At 27.4% G+C, this 12,871-nt stretch overlaps 2 protein-coding genes across 2 annotated transcripts; one reads left to right on the top strand and one right to left on the bottom strand.

The window, feature by feature from the left end:
- The first annotated feature begins 808 nt into the window (after positions 1-808).
- Positions 809-5,023, top strand: LOC101493678 (nucleotide-sugar uncharacterized transporter 1). Its single transcript, XM_004487965.4, has 7 exons — positions 809-1,099; positions 2,339-2,490; positions 2,618-2,826; positions 2,905-2,998; positions 3,592-3,758; positions 3,871-4,041; positions 4,411-5,023. The coding sequence occupies exons 1-7, from the start codon at positions 1,027-1,029 to the stop codon at positions 4,682-4,684; spliced, it is 1,140 nt and encodes a 379-aa protein (XP_004488022.1). The 5' UTR covers positions 809-1,026; the 3' UTR covers positions 4,685-5,023.
- An 802-nt stretch (positions 5,024-5,825) lies between these two features.
- On the bottom strand, positions 5,826-10,877 carry LOC101495923 (auxin efflux carrier component 2-like). The gene is made up of 6 exons (XM_004487968.1): positions 10,004-10,877; positions 7,892-8,123; positions 7,563-7,648; positions 7,116-7,273; positions 6,065-6,141; positions 5,826-5,904 (listed from the first exon to the last, which is right to left on the bottom strand). The coding sequence occupies exons 1-6, from the start codon at positions 10,875-10,877 to the stop codon at positions 5,826-5,828; spliced, it is 1,506 nt and encodes a 501-aa protein (XP_004488025.1).
- Positions 10,878-12,871: the final 1,994 nt, after the last annotated feature.

Here is a 12,871-nt window from a genome sequence, read left to right on the forward strand (position 1 = left end):
AGTAGAATTTGTAAAAGAAAAAAAAAGCATAAATTCATAAAATTTAAATTCATCAATCTTCTAGTTGATTGATTGGTATATAAAAAAAGTGATATTAAAAAAAACTGATAAACTTCATAAAAAAAAGATAAACTAGTAATTACTAAATTACTTATCACGTTCAAGAAATATATTTGTTGACATATAAACAAGTTATAACTAAATATATAAAAATCTCAATAATTTTTTCATCTTTTGAAATCAAAATTTCCAATTCTTGATTTTTATTTTACTAATTTCTAATCTTATAATTAATTATTGACAAACAATTACAACATTCATCAAATTAAGATCCTCTTTATTTATTTTTTATTTGGTCTTAAAAATACGCTTAATATAACTATGAGGACTTGTGAGTTGAGTTAAGAGTTAATGACATTTCTTCTTTCTTTAATTATAGTCTATTTGGAAAGATAAATAAAAAGAAGTTAAACAAATTAAAAAAAATTGACAATAAATAGACTCATTTAGTAGTAGAACCCACCATCTATTTATTGGGATGCAATCCTCTGTATTTATCACCTTTACTTTCTTATTATCAAAACTTTAAAATTATAAAATATAATAATGTAATATTTAGTGAGATCAAATATTTTCATATAACAAAAAATCCTTCTAAACTATAATAATGAAAATGATAAATAAAAAAACGAACTTTGATTTTGATTTTTTGTGTTTATTTATTTCTAAATATATCAAAAAAGAAGAAGAAATGAATGGAGAAGATCTGAATTGTATTTGTATGTAGTGTTGATGCTAGGTGTCATTTCCTTTTTACTCTTTATTCTTTTTTATTTCTTTCTTCTTTTGTCTTGTGCTTTTTTTGTTTGTGTCTCTGCATTCCGTTTTGAATTCAACCAAAGGTTGTCTTTCTTCTACTGCACAACTTCAGCTACAACACACACACTACACTACACTATACTCTTTCGTTCAATTCTTTTCTAGGGTTTCATTTCAACACTACTCTCTATTCTCTACCATTATACAATGTTCAACTTCTTAATTAATAAAGACGCTAGAAAGATTCTCAAACGCAAAGATAGCGATGCTGGTGAAAAAGGTACTCGTTTTTCTTTTTAAACCCTTTCAATTTTTCAACTTTGATTTGGGTTTTTGTTTATGCCTGCATTTAGGAACATTTTATCATTTGGGTTTTTAATTTATGGTATGATGTATTAATTATTGCTCTGTCAATTTTGCTTTGCACAATGGAGCTTCTTGATTTTTCCTTATCATTGATTCTTTAACCTTATATGTCCTTTTATGTAAATAATTAATTAATTTATTTAATTTTAATTTCCGTTTTTGGTTATTACTCAATTGAATGAGTTTTTGACTTGATTTGAAAATTTATTTATTTCTGTGCTCTAGGTAAAGATAATAATAATAATAAAGACTTTTGTGTTTTCAGTCTTGTGGTTTTCTTTTACTCTTTTAATAATTCTTGATTATATAAGAAGCATGTTTCTGTCCCTGTTGAATTTCCAGAAGAGTTTAATTTTTTTAGTATAATCCTTGTTATTATTTCATCAAAGGATTGTAGGGGTAGATAGATCTGACTGTAAATTATGAATCTGAACTTGTATTTAATGAGCTGTTAATATAATCTAATTAATGCTGTAGTTACTAAGAAATAGCAATTTGGCATGTTTACTTTCTAGTAAGATTTTCGGTTTTTATTTTTTAAAATATGTGTTTATTTTAAATTGTTAACAGAGAGATGAAAGATTTGTGTAGTGAACTATTATGATAGAGAGAAGATAGAAGGTTAACCAGAGAGAAGCATTTTCAGAAACGATAAAAACAATGTTTTGACATTTTCAAAATTTCTGAAAAATGTTGAACCTATTTTTAAAAATTGTAAAAGAAATTGGTTAGAGAAACATTAGATCTATGTTCTCTTGTGCTTATTAGTTGAAGTGAAAATGACAACATGAAAGATCAAAGATGCAAAGTAAAGGAGCTCTCAAATATTTTCATGTCTTCACTATACAACTTTTCTTTTTATTATATACCTTATACTTTTGTATCCTTAATTCTCTTTGCTTGTGCAAGCATTTTCTATATATGTGGTTGTGTTTCTTTTGGAGTAGTTATTAATCTTGTGCTACAAGCTAGTATTTATAGTCCTTATTCTTTAGTACTATTTAAAGCTATTCAACATTAATTTAAATAACCTTTGAATTAAACATATGAGGAGAAAAATAAAATAATAATTCATTTACTGTAAAAATATTCTGTACAAAATAAAATGTCACATTAATGAAACCATCCCGATACCTGCCGTTATCTTTTGCAGGAAGGGCTTTGGAAGACTTGAGAGCCTCTCTCTTTAATCAATTCCATTTCTCCGACGTTGCAAAACGTCAACAGCGGCGTATATGTGGTCCAGCTACTGCACTTACCTTCAATTTTGTGGTTGCAGTTGGTATTATATTCGTAAACAAAATGGTTTGTTTCCTGTCATTTCTTCTCTCTTTCTAAAGCCGTGTTCTGTCATTCTGTGTTGAAATTTCGATGTAGCGTGGTTTAGAGTTGCTGACTTTCCTAGGTTTTCCTTTTTCTTGTTTTGTTTCAGGTGCTTCAAACTGTTAAATTCAAATACCCTATACTTCTCACACTAATTCACTATGTAGTGAGCTGGTTTTTAATGGCAGTATTAAAAGCGTTTTCTTTACTACCCGCGTCTCCTTCCTCAAAATCAACTCCAATGTCAACATTATTTACTCTTGGATTTGTTATGTCTCTATCTACTGGCTTTGCTAATGTTAGCTTGAAGTATAATAGGTAATCAAACTACTCACATTGTCACATTTATATTAAAGTATTTATTTTATACTCTTAATTTAATTTCCATGTCTTCAGCATTGGTTTCTATCAGATGGCAAAGATTGCAGTGACGCCATCAATAGTTTTTGCAGAATTCATATTGTATAGGAAGAAAGTATCTTTGCCGAAGGTATATGCACTCACCTTGTTTGTGCTCGTATTTCAGATAATAATATATGGCAGATGTTTCATCTAGCATGAATAATATGAAATTAATGCACATTTTATAATATGAAGTTTTTTAACGGAAACAACATGGATCAAATTGCTGAGGCCATCTTCATATATGAGGAAAAACCCTTGACCAACTTATAAAATAAGCATGTCTATTAAACACCTTCCTGAATCCGGAATCCTATATTGCATCCTTTTTTTTATTTTTTTGCGGAAGATAACTAAACGTGGTTGAATTTAAGTGATTTCAAATGCGACAACATTATGTGTCCTTTTGAGGTATCAAGGATGCAACACAAAATTGTGTTTGACATAAGGTGTCTTACAAACCTCTAGTATCATCCTGAATTAGCTTTTGTTTGGTTTAGTAATCATATACTCTCTGGCTGCAAATGATATGAGTATTCTATATTCTGGAACAAACTTTTGTGAGGTGTTGTTTGTTAATAACACGGAGCAGGGGCCCTCTGTATTGATTTGCAGTTTTAAAGTTTTGTGTTTATTTCGTTTAATGTTTAAATGCTTACTATAAAATTTGAAACTATACAGGTGTTAGCATTGACAGTCGTATCTATTGGCGTAGCTGTGGCTACTGTGACTGATCTGCAGTTTCATTTATTCGGTGCTTGTGTCGCACTTGCATGGGTTGTACCCAGTGCTGTAAACAAGATCCTCTGGTCTAGATTGCAGCAGCAAGAAAACTGGACAGCCTTGTCGTAAGTAATTTATTATATTTTTACATTTTACAACCCTTATCTCCCATACGGATTCTATTTGTATCGGAGCATTTCTTTGTCTATCGTGCCTGATTTATGGATTGATCAACAGGCTGATGTGGAAAACAACACCTATTACTTTGGTTTTCCTCGCGGCTATGTTACCCTGCTTAGACCCTCCAGGTGTACTCTCCTTCGATTGGAACTTAAGCAACACTTTGGTGATTTTTGGATCAGCCATTCTTGGATTCTTGCTGCAGTGGTCTGGTGCTTTAGCACTAGGGTAAGTGACATTTCTTGTTCATTTAATATTTTTGTCTGGAAAAAAAATTTCAACTTTGTGTAGAGTGAATAGGACACATATGGTTTAGCCATAAACTTATGGACAAAAATAAAGCAACCACACACTTGTTCTATTATGTATCGACAGAAACTTTAATACAGACAAACTCATGGTTTTCTCTATAATTTGATCCAAATCATAGCCTTAGGAAATACTATGATTTGAATGCTATTTCTAAGAAATTACCTTGTTAACTGTTAAGTTATTCAGAACAATATGGTGTCATGTTTTTGTTTGGTTGAGTATATTCTGTTTACTTATCTTTTGAGGGTTTTCGTCTTTATACTCTGTCTACTTTGCAATTTACAGTGCTACGTCTGCTGTATCGCACGTTGTCCTCGGGCAGTTCAAGACATGTGTCCTGCTTCTAGGAAACTATTATCTCTTCGGATCTAATCCTGGCAAAATCAGTATCGGAGGCGCGTTCACAGCCATCGGCGGTATGTCTGTTTACACTTACCTTAATTTGAATCAGCAATCAAACAAGGCTTCTCCTCGACAGGCTTCCGTATTACCCAAATCAAAACTTGGCAAAGAAAATGGAAGCACCCACGATGAACATTATGGTGCAGAGTCTGTCTAACTCGCTGGGCCAATCTACACTATGAAGTGATATGACCCGTTAACCAAACCTTTTTTATTTTTATTTTCTTGTTTCTAGATTCTCATCTAACCATTTTGAGGTGTTAGAGAGTGATGTGTCAACTATAATATATAATCAGAGACAAAATAGACACTGTCTCATGTATCGATTTTACATGGCAGCTAGTGCGCTTTAGTTCAAAACTTGGAACACCATCTGTATATAGGAGGTAGCAGCTGCATTATGTTGTAATAGAAAACAAAAATTTCTTTGTACCTTTTATGGCTCTCATCATTTGCTGCAATTTGTTATGGAGCATATATGGCTACCATTTTTGAACCGAGGTATTTTAATTTTAAACTTTCATTGTTGGGGACTAAGACAGATAAATGTATTAACCTTATGAATAGATTATGGAATGTTGAGAGAGTGGAAATGAGAACATTGAAGTGAATTTGTATGTCACAGTTAAACACGGGCAAATATTATATATACAAAGAAGAAGCTATAAATGCTACAAATAGAAAAAGGGAATTCTTAAAAAAAATGAGATCAAATTTCTTTGAATATTCTCTTCATGACTTTTCTCTCAATCACAGTGCATATATATCAATCTAAGTACACTAGTGCAAACAGCGAAAGGATTGCATCACTCAAGGCAGGGCCGTCCACTAAGACGTGCAACAAGAATATCGTCATAGGACTCTCAATTAGGGGGGTTTTCATTTTTTTTTTAATAATATGCTCTACCATTTACATTGATATATTTAATTTTGTATAGTTTTTCAGCACTGAGTCTGTGATATTGGCTGCAGTCTAATAGGCGCCATCATCGACTGTCAAATGTTATAATCTTGACGGCCGTGTTCAAGGCATGATAACAAACAAGTAGCTTTTAAACTCTTTTAGTTTTGAACACAACTAAAAAAACTCACAATCCTTGAAAAGTTTGTATTAAGGGTTTGTCATTTGTGCCGTAACATTTTATTTCCTATCTAAATCAATTTTACCAGCTTAAAGAAATGTCATTGACAAAAAAAAGTAGAAATAAAAAAAAAAGTAATACTAGATCAAAAAAAGAATTTAATCCTTTTAATATTTGACAACAATCTTTCACATAATAAACATGTGGATTCACTTGTTAAAAAGAAACATTAAGGTCTAGAAGCACGTAATAGAGTATTGCTATAGGGAGCGCAATTGCCGTTCCGAGGATAACCCTGCAAAAGAAAATTAAGTAACAATTCACAAATTTAAAATGCAATTTTGTATTCTAATTTTAACAAATAATATGATATGACGTAGTTATACATAAATTTGTGCTATATTTTATTAAAGGGGTATTATCAAATCTTTTTTAAAATAATAGCACACACTTACGATGTGTTAAATATTACGGCATGGAGATTGTACTCTCTGGCGAATACAAAAGGAACAATACCGTGAGGAAGAGCAGCCTGCAAAATTAACGGTTGTTTGTTATAATATTTTATTTTAAAGTTTGCATTTGTTTGTTACATTTTTAAAAATTAAAAATATAAAAATAATAGAAAAACTGCTTAAATTAATAAGCTGTTTAGTAGTTTTAAAAAAATATTAATTTTTAAGATTTTTTAAAGTAATTTTCATTATAATAAATAAACACTATTTTTTTTAATTTCTAAAAAATAATCTATAAAATTGATGATACCAAAATCACTTTTTTAAACAAAATCTATATTATTTAGACTAAATAGCATCTGCGTTCTCTTAATTTTTATTTCAGTTAACGTTTTAGTCATTTGTATTATTTTTTTTGTTTGATTTGATCATTTATTTTAATTTAAGTGACAATTTGATCTTTTATGTTTTAAAATGTCAACATTGTTATCATTTTCTTTACAAAAAGTTCATCAAAATTTTCAAACAAAATCTATTAAATTAATTATCATCTGCAATATAATGCAAATTTTATCAAATTCATAACTTAAATCTTTAAATAATATCATATTTTTATTCTTTATTTGATGAATTTGATGTTGTTGGAGATAAAAATATAAGTTTATTTAAATATTTAAGCTATGCAGTTGATTAAATTTGCATTATATTAAAGATGATGATTAATTTTATGAATTTTGTTTAAAATTTTTGATGAGTTTTTAAATTTTTGTAAAAAAATAATAATATTATTGACATTTTAAAATATAAAAGATTAAATTATTACTTAAAATTAAAATAAATAACTAAATTAAAAAAAATTAAAGAACTAAAACGTTGAAATTAAATTAAAGGAAGCGGATACTATTTAGTCTATTATTTATATATATAGTTACATGACTTTGATTTAATTTGTAAAAAATTGCGTATCTTGTGTTCGGTTTTGTATATTAATGTAAGTATATTTGCATTTTAAAAAGGAATTGTGAGAAATTGAGAGTGGATTTAATTTTACCTGCATAATTCCGAATTTGAAAACAACTCCACGAATACCAACAGCTGCAGAAGTTGCACCAAACAACACAGGACCAACCAAAAACTTAAGTATCATAGAAAATGCTAACTCAGTTTTACTGCAAGCAATGATCTTGGGTTGTAATGCCGTGAATACGCCTAATTAATGGAAAATAAACATCAATAATTAAAGAATGAGACATACGGACATGACATCACATAAACCATTAATTAAGATTAAGAACACACTTATGGGAAAAGACTCATGTTAAAGAAATGACTGAATTAAGCATAGACATTTATGGACACATGTCAAACAAACATGATACTGAAAATCATTATTTTTATGATTTTTTAAATCTTTTTTTCATGGGAATTAGTGACATATACAGTTGGTTTCGTATATATCTAAATGGAAAAATAAATTAAATGGAAAGACTATACGTACCTAGACTAAACATAGACATTCCAAGTCCAGTATCAGACATTATTGTAACAGAATCGTGGATGATCGCTGGCATTTTGATGTTCCACCTGAAATTGTACACAAGCCACAATTATAAAGGGTAATCACAAAGCAAAACAATCGATAATGAAAAACAATATCATTTTCTAAAATAAAATTATTTTAAAGGATAATAATAAATTGTCACTTTTTTTATATATTTTTATAAAGTGTGTGGAGTGATTCGATTAATAAATTTTAATATTATATTAAGTTTTTATTTAAATTTAATTTATTCATACAGATAAATAGTTGAATGATTAAAAAAATACCTAAATGATATGAGAGACCATGCGAGAGCCAAAATTGCAGCATGAACATTAGGATTTTTTGCGAGCGTCCTCCCCACCTTAACGAGAATGAGCTTTGTCATCATGCCACGACCAGGTGGAATTTGTTGTTTATTGTCGACACTAATTCTTTTTTTAATTTCCAACTCCTTGGGTCTCTCGGTTAATTGATTTTTGATTCCATCCTTGCTCTCATGCTCTTTGTCTCCACTTACTAAAACCAAATATTTGTTAATTGAAATCAAAGTCAAAGTTTCACATGAAAAAATTAATTGGATTTTACCCTTATTTTATCCTCCAAGCACGTTTTAATAAAATTTTATCTAAAAAATATTGTCCCCACAAAAATTAAATAAATTAACTTACCAATTAAAAAATAAATATAAACGAGATCAGTTACGATAATTTAAGAAATACTTTTGTATTATAAATTGTTATTAAAAAAAGTAACACCTAAACAAAATAAAGTAATTTTATAAGAGTATTATTTTAAAATTATAATAGGCTTTTATTTTAAAATTCATCTTAGATCTCAACATATATATGGTTGTCGGTCCTAAGTATTATAGTCTATTACATATTCACCCGTTCTTATTTATAAATAAAAGTGAATTAATAAAAATTAACGTAATTAGTCCTACCGTTAAATTAAATATATTAATTTTTATTAATTTATTTTTGTTTATAAATAGAAACGGAGGAGGTAGTTTTTTTTAATAAAAAATTAATATAATTTTAAATTACTTTTTTAATTGAATATTTTAATTAATATTACTTATATCACTCTCATATCATTATTCCCATACACTTTATTTTAATTATTTATTTTAATTATATTAATGGTTAATACACTAATACTACTTGATAAAATTGTTATAATAGTTATTCTCTTTTATTCATTTACAGTTTTTCTTTAGATTGTGTAAAATAACCTAGAGGAAATAATGAGATATAGAGAGTAAGCATTTATAATAACTATTTTATGTAAAGATATTATATATATATATATATATTATAGATTTAATAATCATACACTATATAAAAACAATTATACTGACAATCAATTTCAAACTATAAATTGAGTGATTTTTTAATTATAACGATTATAATTATTTAATAAAATAATAAAATAATAAAATAATAAAATTAATAATTATTATTCACCGTAAACTAGTTTACACTCACAATACATAACTTATTTTCTTTTACACTATATGGTCTTCTATTGTTTTAAGATGAAATGCTTTTTCTTTATTTTTATTTCATTTTTTATGTATAGTATATTGTACAATATATTATTTTTGTCCTTTTTATGCAAAATTCTTTGTATATGAAGATATGTGGATACATGTTATCTAGATAGATATTCATAAATATAGACAAAAATGGATATACTATCTTATTTATTTTATTTAATACTTTTTATATATTATAAAGTTTAATATCTTTTTAGTAAAAACTATTATCTTAATATAATTTTATTTTATTTTATTATCATTCAATAATTATTACTTTTTAATATTAATTATAATATACACATAATATTTATTTTACTTTATATATATATTTGCACGAGCGGAAATGAAGTCCCAAATTCCAAATCTTTCGGGGATAAGAGGAGGTAAAACTAATCTTACCCTTTGCTATACTTAATCTCACCATGCCAAATTACTGCCCTTATCTAAATAGCATATAAATATAACCCACGATTCTAAATTATAAGCAAAAGTAACTTATCTTACACTTATTAAAAAAAGAGGAAAGTATAATTAGTTTTCTTGATCTAATAAAAAATATGTGTTTTCTCCAAAGTGTGTATGAGATCTTGTTCAATGAAAATAAAAGAGTCACTAAAAATAAAATATATATTTTTTTAAAAGAGATGGAATCTATATTAATTTAAGGGTATCTTATAATTGGTTTCCTTAAATAGATTGAAAATAGTCAAAGACGGGAGGGAGTGTTAGACCCCATTTGAAGTTGTTAGAATTCATTAGTAAATGTCTAAAGCTAAGAAAAATTAACAAAAATAACGAATGTACTATATAGTATGCAATATGAGTGACTTATATCAAGTGTATTATGAGAGTATACCTTTTGATGCATTCATTTCTTCTTGTGGCATGCCTAAACTACCACTACACTTTTCCTTTATTTGGCCATTATTGGTAAACCATGAAAAAGTTGATTTTAGATTCTGAAAAGAAGAAACCATCAAATCCGGGCAACTATTGCTCCTCCAAAATCTTTGATTTTGTATCTTTAAGATCTTGCCTTCAAAACCATCAATTTTTGGACTATTTGAGTAGCTTGAATATACTTCAACCCCGCCAAAATTTTGCACTCTAGATGTTGAATAAGACTTGACATTAAGATTATTATTATTTCCATTGATTTCTCCCATTTCAACATCAACATTAATTGAATCAACCTTATGGGAGATAATAGACCCTTCAACATTATTTGTCTCAATAAATTGTTGTGAAATATAGAGCTTAGCCGCTCTATATTCATGTAAAAACAACAATAAGTTGTACCACAAAACATTTTGCAAAACTAAAATTTGGATCAAAAGGGTTGTGGTAAATGTTCCATACATAGCCTTCAAAAGAGGGATTCCAACAACTAATGTATTTGGAAGATTGGTAAGTGAAAAAAGGGTTATATTCCAATCTATACCACCACGTTTTGTAAAAATGTTCCATAGACTAAGAACAACCAAAGTCACAACTTTTTGAAGTGTGTCCGCAAGTAGTAATTGCCAATTCATGTGGTATGGATTAATTGGTGATATGAAAATAAAAGTAAGGGTAGGAATGGCAAACAATGCTACAAAACGGTTTATACCAACACATTGATCCGGTGTGAATATTTTCCACCATTTAACCGAACCATAGCCTAATATCATGGCCACATATAGGGGCACAATACTTTCTAGTATATTGTATACATCTTTACCTTTGATCATGGTTTAAAGCTATAATGTATGTAATAGAGTTATTTGAGATGAAAGTGAAATTATATTGATGGTGTTTAATCTCAAAAATGAAAATACTAACATGCATAATGTGAGAGAAATATTAATTAGATATAATTTATAGACATGGAATACAAGCCATTAAATCAATTTTTGTGATTAGTTAATATAAAATCTCTTCTTTAAGAAGAATATTTCCAGCTTTGGAAATTGAAAGATCATATTTTTGGTCCTTCCTTGTATATTAAATCAATAAGCATTGCATAAGAAAAATAAGTTTCCTTAGAAAATGTAACATAAAATAAACTAAGCAAGACAAATTAAATAAGAATGTCACTGGACATGGAAATGGCTTGTGATAAAGGAAAAGAGATTTGCAAAAGTTTTTGGGGTAGGTGTATATTTTATCTTTAATGAAATCTTCATTGGTGTATATTTTATCTAGTTAGTAACAATTTGGTTCATATTTTAAAAAAGTTAATGCCAAATGGCACTTGTTAAGCGGTCAACAAAGAAAATAAATAAAAAGTTCTAGATAAAATAGATACTTTTTTAAGATATTTGAATGGACAATTTTTAAAAATATTTTTTTTTTACCTCTTAATAAGTGTCATTGGACATTTGTTAGATTTCCTTTAAAAAAAATGTCAAGTTCATATTCATTGCATTATGTATTTAATGAATTTAGCTATTCTAAATTATAAAGTTGGTAAAGACGCTGAATCAATAATTGATATTATAATCACTTATAATTTGTTATATATATGCACAAAATAAGAACAATTCATTTGGTAATCAATGATTAACATTACTCACTTTATTTTTAAAGTGTGTTGTTCACTTTAGATAAATCAAATTCATATTTAATAAGTAGGTAATATATATGCAAAGATGAGTGTTAGTAATACACTCTCTTTTATGGATTAAAATTCACATAGTTTCACTAAATCATGTAGGTCCCATATGAATTTTATCATTAAAAAAAAGAAAAATGTGTACTAAAAAGAATGTTATTTAGAGAATCTTCGTTTAATAGGATCCACTATGTCACGTCATCTTGAAGCAACTAATTCATTTCTTATTTTAACTAAACTCAACATGGTTCAGGGATCACTATATCACATCATCTCGAAGTAATCTATTCATTTTTATGGTTTAACTCTTATATTAGGTTCCATAACTTTAATTTATTCATTAATATTTTATTTATATTTAATTTTATTACAACTTAAAATATTAATTTAAATATTTCAATTAATATTATTATATATTATTTAAATTTAAATTTAAAATAAAATTAAACTTAAATTATTATAACAATAATAAAAATTAAAAAAAAAATATGACGGTCATAAATTAATAAAATAAATAACTGTCATAAAATTATTATTATTAATAAATTAAAAAAAAACTAACGATCATATAAATTAATAAAAAGAAGATAATAGCATATTTGACAACCGTTAAATATACTAGCTATATCCAAATGTATATCCCATTAAATACTATTATATATGTGATTATTGAGACTTTCTCTAACATTGATGAGTTTATGAGATCTAACTACTTTCATTTTTTTTGTTATTTAAAAGAAGTGTGTATTGTCACTATTTATAATACTTTTCTTAAGGTCCTTGTTTGGAAATCCTTTTAACAAAGTTATATGACACAAAAAACATAAGAATGGAATTCACCCAATCGAGGCCATAAATTAACATAAGAGAATCACTTGATGTGATTCATATATTTTGTACTTGTTTCGTGAACCAATAGTTGTGTGGGTTCCTCTTCCAAAAAGTGAAACTACACACCAAGTTAAATAAAAGAGAGAAAGAAATAATACATTTTTATATATAAATGTCATTGAGTTTGTAGATAGAAATATTTCCTCTTAAACTAATGACAAGTTTGTAATTTTTTGGAACGCCGCAAAATTTTATTCAAGGTGTTAACTAATTTCAACATTGGTTTTAAGATATTCGTCG

The sequence above is a fragment of the Cicer arietinum genome, chromosome 1 (assembly GCF_000331145.2).
Source record: "Cicer arietinum cultivar CDC Frontier isolate Library 1 chromosome 1, Cicar.CDCFrontier_v2.0, whole genome shotgun sequence".
NCBI lineage: Eukaryota > Viridiplantae > Streptophyta > Magnoliopsida > Fabales > Fabaceae > Cicer > Cicer arietinum.